Source organism: Orcinus orca, chromosome 3 (genome assembly GCF_937001465.1).
Source record: "Orcinus orca chromosome 3, mOrcOrc1.1, whole genome shotgun sequence".
Taxonomy (NCBI): Eukaryota; Metazoa; Chordata; class Mammalia; order Artiodactyla; family Delphinidae; genus Orcinus; species Orcinus orca.
Genome location: NC_064561.1, coordinates 132,944,318 through 132,961,682, shown reverse-complemented (window position 1 = coordinate 132,961,682; position 17,365 = coordinate 132,944,318). Strand labels below are relative to the sequence as shown.

General features: G+C 35.5%; 1 protein-coding gene across 13 annotated transcripts in view; it reads left to right on the top strand.

Moving 5' to 3' along the window:
* The window catches only part of ERBIN (erbb2 interacting protein), a 107,115-nt gene that overhangs the window by 66,982 nt on the left and 22,768 nt on the right, over nucleotides 1-17,365 (top strand). For 9 of the 13 annotated variants that reach the window (XM_004270759.3, XM_033429917.2, XM_004270757.3 and 6 more), the window contains 10 exons: nucleotides 263-337; nucleotides 2,621-2,765; nucleotides 4,070-4,142; nucleotides 4,444-4,573; nucleotides 4,890-5,005; nucleotides 6,503-6,572; nucleotides 11,554-11,653; nucleotides 14,910-15,031; nucleotides 16,046-16,219; nucleotides 17,044-17,229. In XM_004270759.3, the coding sequence (XP_004270807.1) occupies nucleotides 263-337; nucleotides 2,621-2,765; nucleotides 4,070-4,142; nucleotides 4,444-4,573; nucleotides 4,890-5,005; nucleotides 6,503-6,572; nucleotides 11,554-11,653; nucleotides 14,910-15,031; nucleotides 16,046-16,219; nucleotides 17,044-17,229 (1,191 nt within the window). The remainder of the gene's footprint in view (nucleotides 1-262; nucleotides 338-2,620; nucleotides 2,766-4,069; nucleotides 4,143-4,443; nucleotides 4,574-4,889; nucleotides 5,006-6,502; nucleotides 6,573-11,553; nucleotides 11,654-14,909; nucleotides 15,032-16,045; nucleotides 16,220-17,043; nucleotides 17,230-17,365) is intronic. The other 4 variants (XM_033429916.2, XM_033429912.2, XM_049707898.1 and 1 more) reach the window with 3 other exon arrangements.

The window sequence follows — 17,365 nt, the reverse complement described above, 5'->3', positions numbered from 1 at the left end:
TTATTAATTGTATAAATACTTGAGCCTGTTATGTAATCAAAAGCTTAAAGGAGTTTTCTGTAATCTGTTATGGAATATCTATTGAGTAATATTTGTGTAATAGCTATAATATAGGGGAAAGACTTGAGTCTTGGCTCTGCTTTTTTTTTCCCTCATTTTTTAAAGTGAAACTTATCATTAGAAATTCCCAGGGGAGCTTCTTTTGCCAAATAAATATATTCAAGTAAATTAATATATTTCCCCCTCCCCCCAATCTAAATAGCCTGAAGTACTTGAGCAGCTAAGTGGATTGAAAGAATTTTGGATGGATGGTAATAGACTGACTTTTATTCCAGGGGTACGTATATCAAATTTTAAAGACTTTCCTTATTGCTGTCTATCCTTTGCATTTTTATGAATTATACATTTTCAAATAAGTTTTAATTAGTTTAAAAATGATTACTTAATTCTCAATACTGTTAGATAGAAACAAATTACATTTTTTAAAATTGTCAACACGTTCCTTTTTTTTTTTTTTTTTTTTACAATGTTGTATTAGTTTCAGGTGTATAGTAAAGTGAGTCAGTTAGACCTATATGTATATCCACTCTTTTTTAGATTCTTTTCCCATATAGGTCATTACAGAGCATTGAATAGAGTTCCCTGTGCTTATCAGTAGGTCCTTATATGATATTTGTCTTTCTCTGTCTGACTTGGTTCACTGAGTGTGACAATCTCTAGGTCCATCCATGTTGCTGCAAATGCCATTGTTTCATTCTTTTTTATGGCTGAGTAATATTCCATTGTATATATGTACCACATTTTCTTTATCCATTCCTCTGTTGATGGACATTTAGGTTGCTTCCATGTCTTGGCTATTGTAAATAGTGCTGCAGTGAACATTGGGGTGCACGTATCTTTTTTTTTATAAATTTATTTATTTGGCTGCGTTGGGTCTTTGCTGCTGCACGCATGCTTTCTCTAGCTGTGGCAAGTGGAGGCGACTCTTTGTTGTGGTGTGTGGGCTTCTCATTGCAGTGGCTTCTCTTGTTGCAGAGCACAGGCTCTAGGCACGCGGGCTCCAGTACTTGTGGCACGTGGGCTCTAGAGCACAGGCTCAGTAGTTGCGGCGCATGGGCTTAGTTACTGTGCAGCATGTGGGATCTTCCCGGACCAGGGCTCAAACCCATGTCCCCTGCATTGGCAGGCGGGTTCTTAACCACTGCGCCACCAGGGAAATCCCCATGTATCTTTTTGAATTATGGTTTTCTCTGGATATATGCCCAGGAGTGGGATTACTGGATCTATACCATATTTATAGAGCTAAATATGGTAGTTCTATATTTAGTTTTTTAAGCAACCTCCATACTGTTCTCCATAATGGTTGTACCAATTTACATTCCCACCAACAGTGTAGGAGGGTTCCCTTTTCTCCACACCCTCTCCAGCATATATTGTTTATAGATTTTTTGATGATGGCCATTCTGACCGGTTTTGTAGAATCAAAACCGGTTTTGTAGAAATGGCTTTGTACAATCAAAATTGTAGTTTTGATTTGCATTTCTCTAATAATTAGTGATGTTGAGCATCTTTTCATGTGCTTTTTGGTCATTTGTATGTCTTTTTTGGAGAAATGTCCATTTAGATCTTCCGCCCTTTTTTTGATTGGGTTTGTCAAACACATTCTTGATTAAAATTTTAAAATTTCTGTAATAATTTTTGTAAAACACAGTTGACCCATGAACAACTCAGGGGTTGGGGGCAGTGACCCTCTGTGCAGTCAAAAATCTGTGTATAGGGCTTCCCTGGTAGCGCAGTGGTTGAGGGTCCGCCTGCCGATGCAGGGGACACGGGTTCATGCCCCGGTCTGGGAAGATCCCACACGCCGCGGAGCGGCTGGGCCCGTGCGCCATGGCCGCTGAGCCTGCGCGTCCGGAGCCTGTGCTCCGCAATGGGAGAGGCCACGGCAGTGAGAGGCCCGTGTACCGCAAAAAAAAAAAAAAAAAAAAAAAAAAATCTGTGTATAACTTATAGTCAGCCCTCCCTATCCAAGATTCCTTCATTGTTATGGGGTTCCTCTTCTGGATCTGCGGTTCTACATCCACAGATTGAACCAACCACAAATAGTATGGTATTGTAGTATTTACTGTTGAAAAACATCCATGTGTAAATAGATTTGTGAAGTTCAAACCTGTGTTGTTAAGGGTCAACTGTCACTCTCTTTTAATGCCATGGAGTGTGTCCTTCCTAGCGGTTGCAGTTGACTTTATATCTTATTTCATTTTGCCCAGGGAATTGTTGAAGTAAGCTATTTTCCATGTAGTTTCTTAGCAGCTGACATTGTGTTCATTCTCAGAACTAAAGCCATACGAATCCCCATATTTGCTCTTCCCCTTTCAAATGATGGGCAGCTAAGTTCCCAAAGAAAAGTATATGTCTGTTGTCACTCTGCTGGGCTAACATTAGTAGGAGCTCTTAGCTTTATTACTGAATACTTTACTAATAGCATTAAAAAAAATTATGAATCCTTTCATATAAATACTTAATTTTAAATTATAACTTGGCATTAGATTTATTATCTAAACTTTTCACCACTTACTGTTGATGGAGTCATTAGATTTCCTTTTTTTTTTACTTACAGTTTATCGGTAGCTTGAAACAGCTCACATATTTGGATGTTTCTAAAAATAATATTGAAATGGTTGAAGAAGGAATTTCAGCATGTGAAAACCTTCAAGACCTCCTATTATCAAGCAATTCACTTCAACAACTGCCTGAGACTGTTGGTTTGTATTGCTCTCTAAATCATGTAATTAATGTTTGCTAATATAAAATATGAGAAACTTAATGCCATTGTTTGATTCAGACCTTCCATATATCAAATTTTATTTGTTATGAGATAGTTTTACTGTTCTCTGAAGTCATAGATCTTATTTGAATTTTTTTCTGATGTGATCAGTTATACAGTTTACTCTTTTGTTGACATTACTGTTTTTCTTTACTTTAAGGAAATGTCATTTTTATCACTGCAATAAAGTTTAAATTCTTTAAAAGAGTTTAATTTACCCAAATTTGGTTTAACTCTTGATCGTGGCCATTATCTAGTAACTTTTTTCAATCTTAACTACATTTTAGACTCACAAGAAGACAGCCAGATAAGCAAAATCCTACGAAAATCTATGCAGTTAACCCTTGAACAACGATGGTTAGGGGGCCAACCCTCTGCGCAGTGGGAAAATCTCATATAATGTATAGTTGCACCTTTGTATCTGCATTCATTTCCTCCCTATCCATGGTTCTGCATCCATGTGTTCAACCAACTGTGGGTCATGTAGTACTGTAGTATTTACTATTGAAAAAAATCTGCATGTAAGTGGATCCGTGCACTTTAAACCTGTGTTGTTCAAGGGTCAACTGTGTTTGTGTAATTGTGTGTCTGATGATGCATCAAGGAAATTGAATTATCTTAACCAAAAACTTAAATCTTGGCATCTTCATGTTGTTTAAATATAAAAATCAGAATTATTTTAACATATTTTTCAATTGAATTACATAACTGTTTTAGCTCAGGTTTCATTTTGCAAGCTCTACCATAATTTATTCAACACTTTTAATTTTAAATTAAACTCCGTTTTTATTGTTTTAGTATTTAGTATATGTACAATATGTAAAATAGTTTGTTATACACTTAAGAAAACTATGGTCATAGTACCACTTCTTTAATCCATTGATACCATAAGTTTGTATTGTGTATCTTCACTGTGCCATCACGGCATTGTTTTAAGGAGCATGGCTACCACAGTTAGCAAAGGGAGACAAAAAGTACATACTTTTATGAAGCTTACATTTTAGTGAGGGTTAAATCGATAAATATACACTACTGTTAAGAGGTAGTATGTATGTGAAAATTGTAAATACAGGGTGAGGGAATAGAGAATTGGTGGGGTTGGGGTGGTATCTTTTTTAGATATGTTGGTTTTTAAAAGTTCTTTATGATTCATGTCAAATGTAATATGTGCTCACATTGACTGTTGGTTGACTTGATTCTAGTTCAAGATGGAAAATTGTATATTATTTCTTCCCTCAATAGGTTCATTGAAGAATGTAACAACTCTTAAAATAGATGAAAATCAGTTAATGTATCTGCCAGACTCTATAGGAGGGTAAGATTTTTGTGTATTAATAGAACTAGAAGATTTTTCTTTCGGTTCAGCATGCCATATATTGTTTTCAGATAATTGTTAACACCTAAAGGAGATTCCAAAAACATTTAAATAAGCAGTTGGTGGCAGGTTGGGTTTATTTATAATGAAGACAGGCTGGTTTTTTTATAGGTGAACTGTAGTGAAAGTAGATTTTCTCTACGTTTGTTAAAGTCAAGTTCAAATAGTCATATGTTCTTAAGTTTTGAATGATATACAGGAAATCTTTTGTTAAAATATGTGCTTTCTCTTTTAATTAAAGGTTAGTGTCAATAGAAGAACTGGATTGTAGCTTCAATGAACTTGAAGCTTTGCCTTCATCTATTGGGCAGCTTACTAATATAAGAACGTTTGCTGCAGATCATAATTACTTACAACAGTTACCCCCAGAGGTACTGTATTTAAAATTTATTTTGAATTTTTGTATTTCTAATTATTAATTATAGCTATCCAGTGTGGTTTTCTTTATTTTCAGAAATAATTTTGTAACTAAGTTATTTATTTTCTGAATAATAATTAGCTATATTGATTTTCAAGAGATACCTAAATACTTTTCTTCATACATGGAAGTTAATAATTGAAAAGGAAAAATATAATTCCTTTTATAAATGAGAAGAGTATTTTTTATAACTTTTGAAAATGATACTTTACTTAATGTCTGTTAAGCAGTAGGCGAAGTTTTGATCCACAAGTCTGTTTCTCTTTCAGATTGGAAGCTGGAAAAATATAACTGTGCTGTTTCTCCATTCCAATAAACTTGAGACACTTCCAGAGGAAATGGGTGATATGCAAAAATTAAAAGTCATTAATTTGAGTGACAATAGGTTTGTAACAATGTAATTCATCATTTGGTTTGTAGAAGACATCTATTGGGTGAAATTAAAATTTCATTATATGTGTTAGAAAATCTAATGCATGTTTTTCTTTTCATATATATTTTTGGTTTTTTGTGTAGAATTTTCATTTGAAAGAATGATTTAATTTTACCTGATGTTAATTATCGTACTGTGGTTATTTGTCACAGTTCATTTTATGTTGACCTTAGCTATATAGTCTTAATTATCTCCTTATAGTAGCCATTTTTATTTCTAAAGTCAGATCTTCACCTTAATACTGCTGTTGAACAAAGCAGCTTTTAATCTAATCTACTCCTTGTATTAATCTGGGCAAAGGTGTGATTAGACACCCACTCAAATAATTTTGGACAACACAGCCAAGGTATAGAGCAAAATAGATCACAAACTGGAACAGTGTTTAAGTTAACAGATTGTCCATAATTTTTTCTGATGTAAAGATACTAATAGTGATAAAAGAACATTGTAATGGCATTTTTACATTTTGCTTTTGTAGTATCTTACAAAGTATTCAAAACAGCCCTATAAAATAATAAATGGGTATTCCCATTTTATGGAGGAGAAAATTAAGACTCAGATTTAAGGTGATTCACATAGCTTGTAAGATAGAGCTTTAATGTAAACTCAGTTTTCTGACTAGTTAGGGTATTTAGACTGTTCCATTTTATTTAAGAAGAACTACTGTCCCTGCCCCTCCTTTTAAATTATTAATTATAGCTATCCAGTGTGGTTGAAAATTAAATCATTAAAATTAAATCCCTTTTAAAATTAAATCCTTGTTTCAGCCCATACTTTGTCCCCTAAAACTAGATCCCTAAGTTCCAGCACCCTAGGTTTCTAGAGACCTAGATGCCCTAGGTTCCTTGAAAGTTAGGCATAGAATAGATAGGCATAAGACAGAAGGTTTAAGTAGGGTGCTGTTCCAATTTAGCATTCTACTGAGTATTGCTATTACTTTGTTTTTACTCATTATAGTGTTAAAATAGTCTTCTTGAGTATGAAAGTGCTGGGTTACAATGAAATAAAAAGAGTGCAGTATTTATAACAAGCTCTTACTCAGAGTGGTTCCTATAACAGTTTGTTCTCTGTAAAGGCAAGTAAAACATCCAAAGCAATTTTATGAGATATTGTTTAATTTGTCCTTGCCTTTGCAGTAAGGTAGGGATAGTTGCTAGTTTTTCTTGGCAGATAATTTTTTTTGAGGTTATTAGATTATCCATTTCTTCCCCCAGTAAAATTGATTCAATTGAAGAATTATATTTTTAAAATTAATTCTTATAAAACTGAATAGTATTTTGTCTTATATCCTGTTCAAAGACCTATACTGGGTTTTCTTCTGAATTAAATGTTTTTCTCCTATTTTCATATGCAATAATATAACATTGTTTAGAAGACCATTAGATCTAGCTCTCATTTTAACATTTCTCATTTTTAAAGTTTAATTTTTGTTTGTATTTTTTCCCACAGATTAAAAAATTTGCCCTTTAGCTTTACAAAGCTACAGCAATTGACTGCTATGTGGCTCTCAGATAATCAGGTAGACATTCTGATTTTGTAAATTGATAGAATTCCAGTTATTCTATATGATTATGCATTCTAATTTACTTAGGATTATTTAACAGCAGTTCTAATCTGGTACACATGTAAAGACACATGTATAAGGAAAATACTGGAAAATACTTAGATACAGATAATTTTTTGTGAAATATGTGTAGATTCATGAACGGTAAGTCCTTTGGGGCTTATCTAACTTCTGTATCTGTAAAAAGATAGATTAGGACAGAATTCTCCCTAACTTTTTAACATTTTTATAGAGACTCTCTGTGGCTTATATCTGTATAAATTTGATTGTTATGCTTCTAATCAAGCACTTTGACAAACCTTGAAGAAGTATTTCTAAGGAATTTAGACTTGTTCCTTGGACTTCCCTGTGACAAATTTATTGAAAGCTTACAGCTCTGGGAGCTGGAGTTATACTGATGAAGCAAATAGAATCTTCTTACATTCTCATTGAGTTTACATTCTCATGGGAGACAGAGACAAATAAGTAACTACATAATAATGTTTCAGAACTACAGAGAAAAATAAAGTTTGATAGGCATTGGAACAACCCTGCTATTGGAACCCTGATAGCAGGGTTGGAGTAAACATCCTATTTTAGATAGAGTGATTTAGGAAGTATCTGTCTGAAGAAGGGAACAGTAAAGCAGATTCTCAAATGAAATTAAGAGTGAGCCATGCTGGGACTTCCCTCATGGCACTGAGGTTAAGAATCTGCCTGCCAATGCAGGGGGACACGGGTTTGAGCCCTGATCCAGGAAGATCCCACATGCTGTGGAGCAACTAAGCCCGTGCACCACAACTACTGAGCAACTAAGCCCATGCGCTCTAGAGCCCGTGAGCCACAACTACTGAGCCCACGTGCCTAGAGCCCGTGCTCTGCAACAAAGAGAAGCCACCGCAATGAGAAGCCTGCACACCGCAACGAAGAGTAGTCCCCGCTCATCACAGCTAGAGAAAGCCCACGTGCAGCAACGAAGACCCAACGCAGCCAAAAATAAATAAATAAATTTATTTAAAAAATAAAATAACTTACAGCTCCTTTCAAAAAAAAAAAGAGTAATAGGATTAAAGAAAGGGGAAGAGTGTTCTGGTTAGAAGGAATATCATGAGCCTAAGCACTTATTAGTGAAGCAGTGTAGTATATTCAGTACCTCTACAAGTGGTTTTATAACTAGAGCATAACTTGTGAGATGGAAGAGTGGGATGTGAGGCCACAGAGGTGGACACAGATCAGGTCATGGAGGATCACATATGCCATACAAAGGAACTCACATTATATTTCAAGGATGGCAAATAGATTTTTTTAATCTTGCATGTCAACTTTGATAAATTATGATTTTTTTAATGGATTCTAAGGTCATATTCAGGCTCAGTGGAAAATTGTTGTGATTAGAGTGACTAATTTATTGTCTATTTTAGGATACTTGTTAGTGAAAGGGGCCTCTTTGATAAGTGTCAGAATAGCAGGTGTAAAATGGGAATGTCCCAGGCAACCTGGATGTTTGGTCATTATTGTCATGGTCAATTATTCATATATGTTATCAGTTTAAGAGAAGTGGTCCTGGGATTACATGTCAACCCTACTACAGGAGATAAGAAAGCTGTGTAACATATGAGCAGGCAAGTGGCATGATCAGACTGATACATTAGAAAGGCTTTGCAGGCTGCATTATGAAAGATGGATTTAGCAGGAGGTGGTGCCAAGCGGGAAGGCCAGAGAAGACCTATTGTAGGGCATTGCCATTCTCAAGGCAACAGAAAGTGTTGGCTGAAGTAGAGTAATGATAACAGGGCCCAGGAAAATACTGTCTATTTAGGGCATAACTTAAAAGGTCACATCAGTGGAACATGTGAGGAATGCATGTATGTGAGAAGAAAGTAAAAGCAAAGATGAGCCTCAGAGATGTGGCTTGAGTGACTAGGTGGATATTGTTACCATAACCAAGATAGAGAACCACAAGAGAAAGAAATCTGTTTATGGGAAGATGTGAAGTTCTGGTTAGGTTTATTGAGTTTGAAGTACCTTTGGTGTATCCAGGTAGGCACGCATAGAACAGTTCAGGTGGCCTTGGACCACCCCCATCCCCACCCGCACCCACACCCATCGCTTGTTTTAGGCTGTGGTTTCTGTGCTCTTGGTTTTTCCACTTTTTAAATTTTTAACCTCCAGGGGTTCTCAGAATTGCTCCTGAAGGCATGATTTTTCCCCAGTACTATTATAGATATATTCCTTTCATTTGTAAAATGTATTTAAAAGACTTGTAGCATGAGATGTGTGTTCAGTCCATCATCTTAATCACTTTTTCTTGAAAGTGGTTTCATAGCTTTTTATTATTTTGTCAAAAGGGGTTATTGTCAGATTATATTTTTATATGTTAGGGATGGATTAATCCTGAGGAATACTAACATTTAAGTGGCAGGCGGGTTAATAGGCTTAGAAAGAGTGGCCATACCTCTATGGCTGCTCTTCACAAGGAAAACTATATGATGGTGTTTTTACGTTAAGGGTGAAGCAACTGGCCTAAAGGAAGGAGTTGCAACAGGATAAATGCCAATGAGAGGTTCATTCAAATGAAGTCTGAAAAATATCCATTATATTTTGGCAAGTTATACCTATCTTGCCAACTTATCTTGACTATAGCTAATGCAGTTTTAGAAGTATATGTCAAATACCAGATTGAAGTAGTTTAAGGAATAAATAAATGAGAGAATGGAGACATATGAATGTTGATTAGTCTTTTAAGAAGATTGGATAAGAAAGAACAGGAGTGGAACATAAATTGGTAGCTAGGCACAAGATAAGAGCATGTTTATAGGTTGTTGGAAGGAGGCTCTATGGAGAATGAGATTAAGGATATTAGAGAGTGATGGATAACTGGAATGGAAGCTGATGGAATCAAAAGCTCTGGCAGGGATTCTTAACGTTCTTGAAGGGATCCTGGGTATGAAGTTTGTGAGAGGGAGGGCTAATAATCTACACGGTAAAACTCTTAGAATGTCGCAGTTTCCAAACTCTTAGCAGTTCTTTTTTTTTTTGCAGTACGCGGGCCTCTCACTGTTGTGGCCTCTCCCGTTGCGGAGCACAGGCTCCGGACGCGCAGGCTCTGCGGCCATGGCTCACGGGCCCAGCCGCTCCGCGGCATGTGGGTTCTTCCCAGACCGGGGCACAAACCCGTGTCCCCTGCATCGGCAGGCGGACTCTCAACCACTGCGCCACCAGGGAAGCCCCATTCTTTTTTTTTTTTTTTTTTTTAAAAACATAGAATTTACCATTCTTTTTTTTAAATTAATTAATTAATTAATTAATTTAATTTTTAAAAAATTTATTTATTTATTTTGGCCGTGCCGCATGGCACGCAGGATCATAGTTCCCCAACTATCCCTGGATCCAGGTTCCAGGGATCGAACCTGGAGCCCTAACCACTGGACTGCCAGGGAATTCCCCTTCCCAGATAATTTTTGTTTTTTTTAACTTTTATATTTACCTATGTAGTTATATTTAGTGATGTTCTTTTTTTTTTCTTTTTTTTTTTTGGCTATGCCGCGTGACTTGCAGGATCTCAGTTCCCTGACTAGAGATTGAACCCAGGCCATGGCAGTGAAAGCCCGGCATCCTAACCACTAGGCCACCAGGGAACTCCCTCCCAGATTATTGTGTCTATCTAAGTAGACTTCTTTCCTCGTTCCAACCCACTCTTCATCTACTGAGAAATCACTGGGCTAAAAGTATGGCTATGTCATCTACATTTTATATCTGTGGAATTACCCATTACTGTGGAAAGATTTGACATAAAAGAGTCAGAAATAGTTGGATACTATCAGGAGGTCAGTGGATATTAGGAAAGGAGCTAGAATGGTTGGGGCAGGGTTTGATCTCCCTCAAAAGAAGAGGTGTTTATAATTGAGAGAGGAGTAATGATCTCATAGCATTTGTAAACACTAACTCTACCACCTGAACTAGAGTTTAATGAGGTGTGGGAGAAGAAGCAACCTGTATCTGAGAAGGCTTCAGGGAAGTGCTGTCCTTGGGAAAGGAGTAGATCTACCATTTTCATTATCTGAGGAGGTCAAGGAAAGTTTTCAGTGAAGATGTTTGAGATGCAGGGCAGTATCTCTACTGTAGAAGAAGGATAGGGGCACAGAGAAAATGTTTGAATGGGAGTAAGATTATAGGATGGCATTAACTAGCTGCACGGTTTTCACAAGAGTAAGTCCAAAGAATTAATTGATAGGTTGGCAGGTGAGGGGAGGATTTGGTAGGTCCTGCTTGTCTGGAGTTAGCCGAGGCTTGGATTGGTAGGATGTTAGGTCAGTAGGCTGGCAAAAAAGTATGAGTTATATTAAGAAGTAAATTGAAAACAATAACCAGTTAGGAAAAGAGTCGTAAGGAAAAATGAGGTCCAAAATAATTGGGTTTTCTAGTTCTGCCACTTAGTAACTTGTATCTTTAATGGAGAAAGGAGACACAGGGCAGAAAAGAGGTTACAACTTAGTGTTTAAGTACTCTGTTTTCAGCTAAAATAAACCTGCAGATAACTAGACTAAACCTTCTAAATCATTTCTACAAAAGCATCTTCCCAAAGGGGAATACTAGAAGGGGCAAAATAATATAAAATGGAAAGGCTTAGTTTTTGGCGTTATTAAAATCACTATGATTAGTAATTTTTGGACTCTGGATGTACTTAATATATGAGAACTTTTAAAACTGTATTGGTGATCAGTGATAATTGCAATACAGTATGAGTTTGCTTTGTATTAAAAGCTAAATTTTATTTTTTAGATTTGTATATTGTTTCAAATCTTAAAGTTTTATTATGTATGTTAAAAACATTTTTGGGGGTAACCTACACATTGATACTTTATAGAAAAAATGGTGAGTACTTATTCAGAGGTATTGCTGGATATGTATTTGCTTTAGGATTATTGAAAACTAAACATTTATTTTCTTTCCCTAGTCCAAACCCCTGATACCTCTTCAAAAAGAGACTGATTCAGAGACCCAGAAAATGGTGCTTACTAACTACATGTTCCCTCAGCAGCCAAGGACTGAGGATGGTAGGAATTTAAGAATCTCTTTTCTTTTAAAAAATAAATACAAATTACAGCAAAGGTGTAAAGTGAATTTTAAGTCTCAAAGACTTTTACTAATTTGAAGAAAATTTGGAGAATTGGTTAATGAAGTTCTCTGAAAATGGGAAAAAGAGGCAATATCTCAGCATTATAGATAGTTGAATTTAGAAGTATGTGTATACCATATGTTTCCTTAAATGACTCCTTTGATTTTGTTAGATGCATTTTAGTGTGGGAGAGGCTTCAACAGGAAAGTATAAGTTTATAATATTCTGAGTCCTTTTAGAGTTCATGTGTTTTTTAAAGTATTTCACTATGGGTATTATAAGGAGAGCACTGTAAGTAGTATACTTATAATACTGAATCAGAAACTACATTTGGTATGGTCAGGCAGGTGAATTTCCTTTCAACTGCAAGAAAAGCTTTTTCCTTTATCACAGTGTCTCTAAGAAATAGATGAGTCAGAAAACAATGTCCTTGAGGCGGAATTTTTTAATACTTCGAGAGTAGATGCTTCACATTTAGTTCATTCCATTTTTATTACCACCTATGTGCTAGGCATTGTGTTAGATCTAAGTTTTTGGTCTTTGTTGTTGTTCTTGGCCGTGCCACATGGCATGTGGGATCTTAGCTCCCCGACCAGGGATCAAACCTGCGCCCCCTGCATTGGGAGCGTGGAGTCTTAACCACTGGACTGCCAGGGAAGTCTCAGATCTGAGTATTTAAGATCTTAAATCCTTGCTTTCAAGAAGCTTATGATGTAAGAAGGGGATAATGATGAATAAATTTGAAAGAAAGGCATGGTATCTTGAGCCTAGTTAGAAGAATCAGTCTTAAACAGGAAAAAGGCGAAGTATGGATCCACCTAACAATAAATTTATAACTGAGGGAAACAAGGTATCGGGGAGCAATATCAGTCTGAGAGTTTTCATTGCATTTATTTTCTCAGTGAAGTCAAAGAGAAAATTGCCTCTAAAGACTGGGGGAAGGGCATTTGAGGGAAGTGGTAGTGATTTGGAGTGGCAGAGCAGACTGACTTAGAATAAATAGAATTCCTGAGCAGCATTGAAGATGGAGCAAGGAAGAGGGAATACCATAAATTTGCAGTGGTTCTAAGCAACAAGGTTATGTCATTTTTCTCTGGTTAAATTCCAGGGCAAAGAAGGTAGGTGATTGAAGTACCACGTTACAGACTTATTGCATAGGTATGAAAAGGGGGCAAGAAAGGTGAGAATGGTGCAAATAATATATCATGAAATCTAAGGTGAATAGAGAAGGAAATAAAACCTAGAGTGCTTTTACAGGAAGAAAAAGAAATGAGGTTAAGGAACTTGATGTTTACCAGCAATAATAAGGAAGTGAATGATTTAGAAGGACAAGTGTAGTGGTCAGGGAGGTGGAAAAGTATTACAGAAGCTAAGGTCTTGAGTATTACCGTGATTGTGAATCACATGGGTGAAATGCAGATGGACATTGGAATTGAGGGCATCGAGGAATTTTGAAATTATAGGGTTGAGGTGGGTTCATCGCACATTTTCATCATTCAGGATTTTGGCAGGTCGTAGGTAGAGAGAAACACTTTAGGCAAATACTAGAGTCCTCAATGAATATGCCAGTGTGATCAGATCTAGTGGCATCTGAAATGCAGAAAAAGTGTTGTTACTACCTGATGCCCTGAATCGCAAAAGATGTGAGGTTTACACTAATGGGTAGAAAGTGTAGGTGACCAGAAGTTGACAGGAGTGAGAGGCATGGTAAAAGTTTCCTTTGGGGTTCTGAAAAAATTCTGGTGTAAAATTGCTTTGATGTAATCTAAAACTCTTAGAGATTTCTGGGCTAGGCTGGTGGAGTCTTAACCCCCATCCCCACCCCCAGTACATAATGAACAGTATTGGTATTTGGAAGATTATTTCCAAATGCCAAACCTTGAATGAAATAATTTATATATTACCATGTTACTTTTTGTAGGGAACTGAGGGAACTGCACAAAATCACATATCTATAGTGTTTTAATTGTTAGATTCTCTTCAGGAATCCTTCTGGTAACAAAAAAGCCTGAGGTGGGAGGAGAAATCTTCTCGATCCTGGAAATAGACTTTGTTGGAAACTGTTGACTCTGCTTGCCTTTCCAAGTATACCACAAAAAGTATGTCAATAGGGTTTCCCAGGAGTTTGAACCACGTTGGACAAACAAACAAGAGCAAACACTCTAATTCATTTAATATTAAGCAACAACACAAAGCAATTAAAGTTTTGAGTCAAGTAATGAAAACAAAGAAAAAGGTGCATCTCAAAGCTTTATTCCTGTTGTTAGTATTTGGTTTCATGGCATTCTTACTTTGGATATGAGATTAAAGAAGGTTAAGAAGCCCAAAATAAGGGCTAAAAATAAATGATAATTATGGCTAGTTTTGCATAAATAATCAAACTGACCATATTTGGGTATTCCAGGAATTTCAGTTTTTATATTAACTAATTTTAGGTGCTTTTAATCCCTTTTGTTGTTTTCTTCTAATGGGCAGAAAATAAGTTGTGGTTTTATTTTGTACTACACAAACTTCTATAAGGTGATATATAATAGGTGGATTAATTTTTAAGCTTTTTTTAGTTGCCTAATAAGCAAAAAGATGTGACAGTTGTCACATCTTTAATATTAATATCAGATAGCAAGATATGTAAGTATTGAGTTTATGTTAAATTTTCAATTTTCCTTAGTTTTGATAGAGAATATCTTGTAATTACTTTATTTACGTAGTAAAGCTATATATAATGTTTCATGCAAAGATGTACTTACATGCCATCGGGGTAGTCATTTTTTACCAAAATATTTCCCTCTTTCTGACTTAACATCCCTCCCCCAGTACATAATGAACAATGTTGGAATTAGGAAGGTTTCTGAATGCCAGAACCTGGATGAAATAATTTATATATTACCATGTTACTTTTTGTAGGGAACTGCACACAATCACATATCTATAGTGTCTTAATTGTTATATTCTCTTCAGGAATCCTTCTGGTAACAAAACAAGACAAATCAGCTTTAAGGAAGAAAAGATATGTCATTGGTATTGTGAAGAAATGTTGGAAACACAGCCTAGTTGTTAGTGTAGCATTTATAGCTGCTGACATTGACTGGTCTTGATTTATCTTAATGAACATACCTCATAAAGAAATTATGAGCAAGTAATAGTTTTTCATAATTATAGTAAAATACAGTGGGGTTTTGTTTGTTTTTCTCTAGTTATGTTCATATCAGATAATGAAAGTTTTAATCCTTCATTGTGGGAGGAACAGAGAAAACAGCGGGCTCAAGTGGCATTTGAATGTGATGAAGACAAAGATGAAAGGGAAGCACCTCCTAGAGTGAGTCTATTCTTTTTTCCTTCAAATTTTGAACAGGTCTGCTGATATTTATTGGGTACTATATAGCTAATCTGTGCTATTTTACCCTCAAGGCACTTGAAATTTTATTAATCCAATACATTTATCATGTGAAAGTATTCGAGAACAATATAAAATTATGCAATTAAAAGCCAAATTTCATAGTGTGTATAAATATAAGAGAAAAACAGGTTATTATTTCCCCCTTTCCTTTCTTTAGTGATTTATTTATATATATTATAGGGATAAAGAACTCTTTGATATGAACATTTTGTTTCTTTGTTAGACTGTGTTGCAGTGATAGAAGTAGCAAATACACATTTCCTAGTTACTTATGGATGTAATTTTTTCCCCTTATATAATAAAACTAACTGAATCCCAGAAAATGATAATTAGATTAACCTTAGAAGTGTGTGGTTCCCAGCACATAAGTCATAATAATCTAGGAATTTTATGTATGTTTGCATAAACATCTAGCTGGAAAACGTATATCTGTTTCAAAGCCAAGAGGTGGTGTTGGCAATATCCACACCATATATCTCCAAATGGAATATATTTAAGTCTACTAAAAAAAAAAGCTTTTAAAACATTGAAATCTGTAACTGTGAAGTTTTCGATTATCGATAAAACCATACTTTTATTGAGTCTAAAATGCTTTCAAAGGCCTATCATCTGTCTTCACAGTTACCCCTATGAGCAATGTAATTAAGATGTATTATAGATTAAATTTTGAGATTGACATTAGAAATATTTATCTGTAGATAACTAATAAGGACTTACTGTATAGCACAGGAAACTCTAGTCAGTACTCTGTAATGGCCTATATGGGAAAAGAGGAATCTAAAAAAGAGTGGGTATATGTGTATGTATAACTGATTCACTTTGCTGTACACCTGAAACTAACACAACATTGTAAATCAACTATACTCCAATAAAAATGTTTAAAAAAAGAAATATTTATCTGTATTTTAAATTGTGCTTATTTTATTTCTCTAGGAGGGAAATTTAAAGAGATATCCAACACCATACCCAGATGAGCTTAAGAATATGGTTAAAACTGTTCAAACCATTGTACATAGATTAAAAGATGAAGAGACTAATGAAGACTCTGGAAAAGATTTGAAACCACATGAAGATCAGCAAGTTATAAATAATGATGTGGGTGTAAAGGTTAGAAAATTCAAAAGCATTGACCAAAACCTGTTTCAGGTTCTTTAAAATTTTTAAATGATAAATGATATAATGATCCTTTTTGTTTACAAGAAAATGTACTTCCAAACTTAGGGCAGTGTTCTCAAATATCTGAACTAAAAGCTTTAATAGTGAGCAAACTCCCTAATTGCTATTATTACCACTTCAGTGTGGTTACAGACTGTCCATATGGGCAGGGGAGTGTCAGCGTAGCCTTTGAAAAATCATTGCCTGAACAAAGAATAAGATAACAAATGTCAGAAAATTCATTCTTATAGAAATACTTTTTCCCCTGGTAATATTGATTCACTCTACCCAGTTTTAATTTTAAATGTGATTGCTATGACAGACCATTGGCATTTCCTCGGGATGTTCCTGAAACCTACACTAATCCCTAAATTGTGTGTTCTTTAATTGACACCCCCCCTCCCCCCTGCCATTGTATCACAGAAACAGAAGTCACTAGAGTTACTATATATTCCACAATGAGCAGGAAAATATCTAGCCATCCTGATTTTGAGCATGCTGAGCTAAGTGACTCACTCATAAATACCAGCGTTGCAACTTCTAGGATGAAATGTAGCCTCAGCTAAATTGTAAAGTTTAATGTGGCTCGTGGACCTTTGGGACCACCTGTTCCCCAAATGAGCATTTTATCTGTGAGTCCTACAGATTTCCATGTTTAAAGTTTCTTCAGTTTATCCAGAATAGGAAGATACTAAATTACTGTTAAAATTTCATCTGAACTTTAATACAAGAATAGATATAAAGAATGTGAATTCTTTATCTTTTCTTTTACTTAGACTTCAGAAAGTATTACTCCAGTAAGAAGCAAAGCTGATGAAAGAGAAAAGTATATGATAGGAAACTCTATACCGAAGACCAGTGAACCTGAAGCTGAGGTCAGTCCTGGGAATCCGCCAGTGACTGCAAATATGAAAGCCTCTGAGAACTTGAAGCATATTGTTAATCATGATGATGTTTTTGAGGTATGGCTTTATGATTATTCTGGAGTAGTGATAAATGGTAAGAATTTAATATTGTTGCTAACTAAAGATAGGAGAAACCTGATACTGGTAGCAGAAAATATGCTAATGCATTTGCCATTGAGAAATCTCATAATAT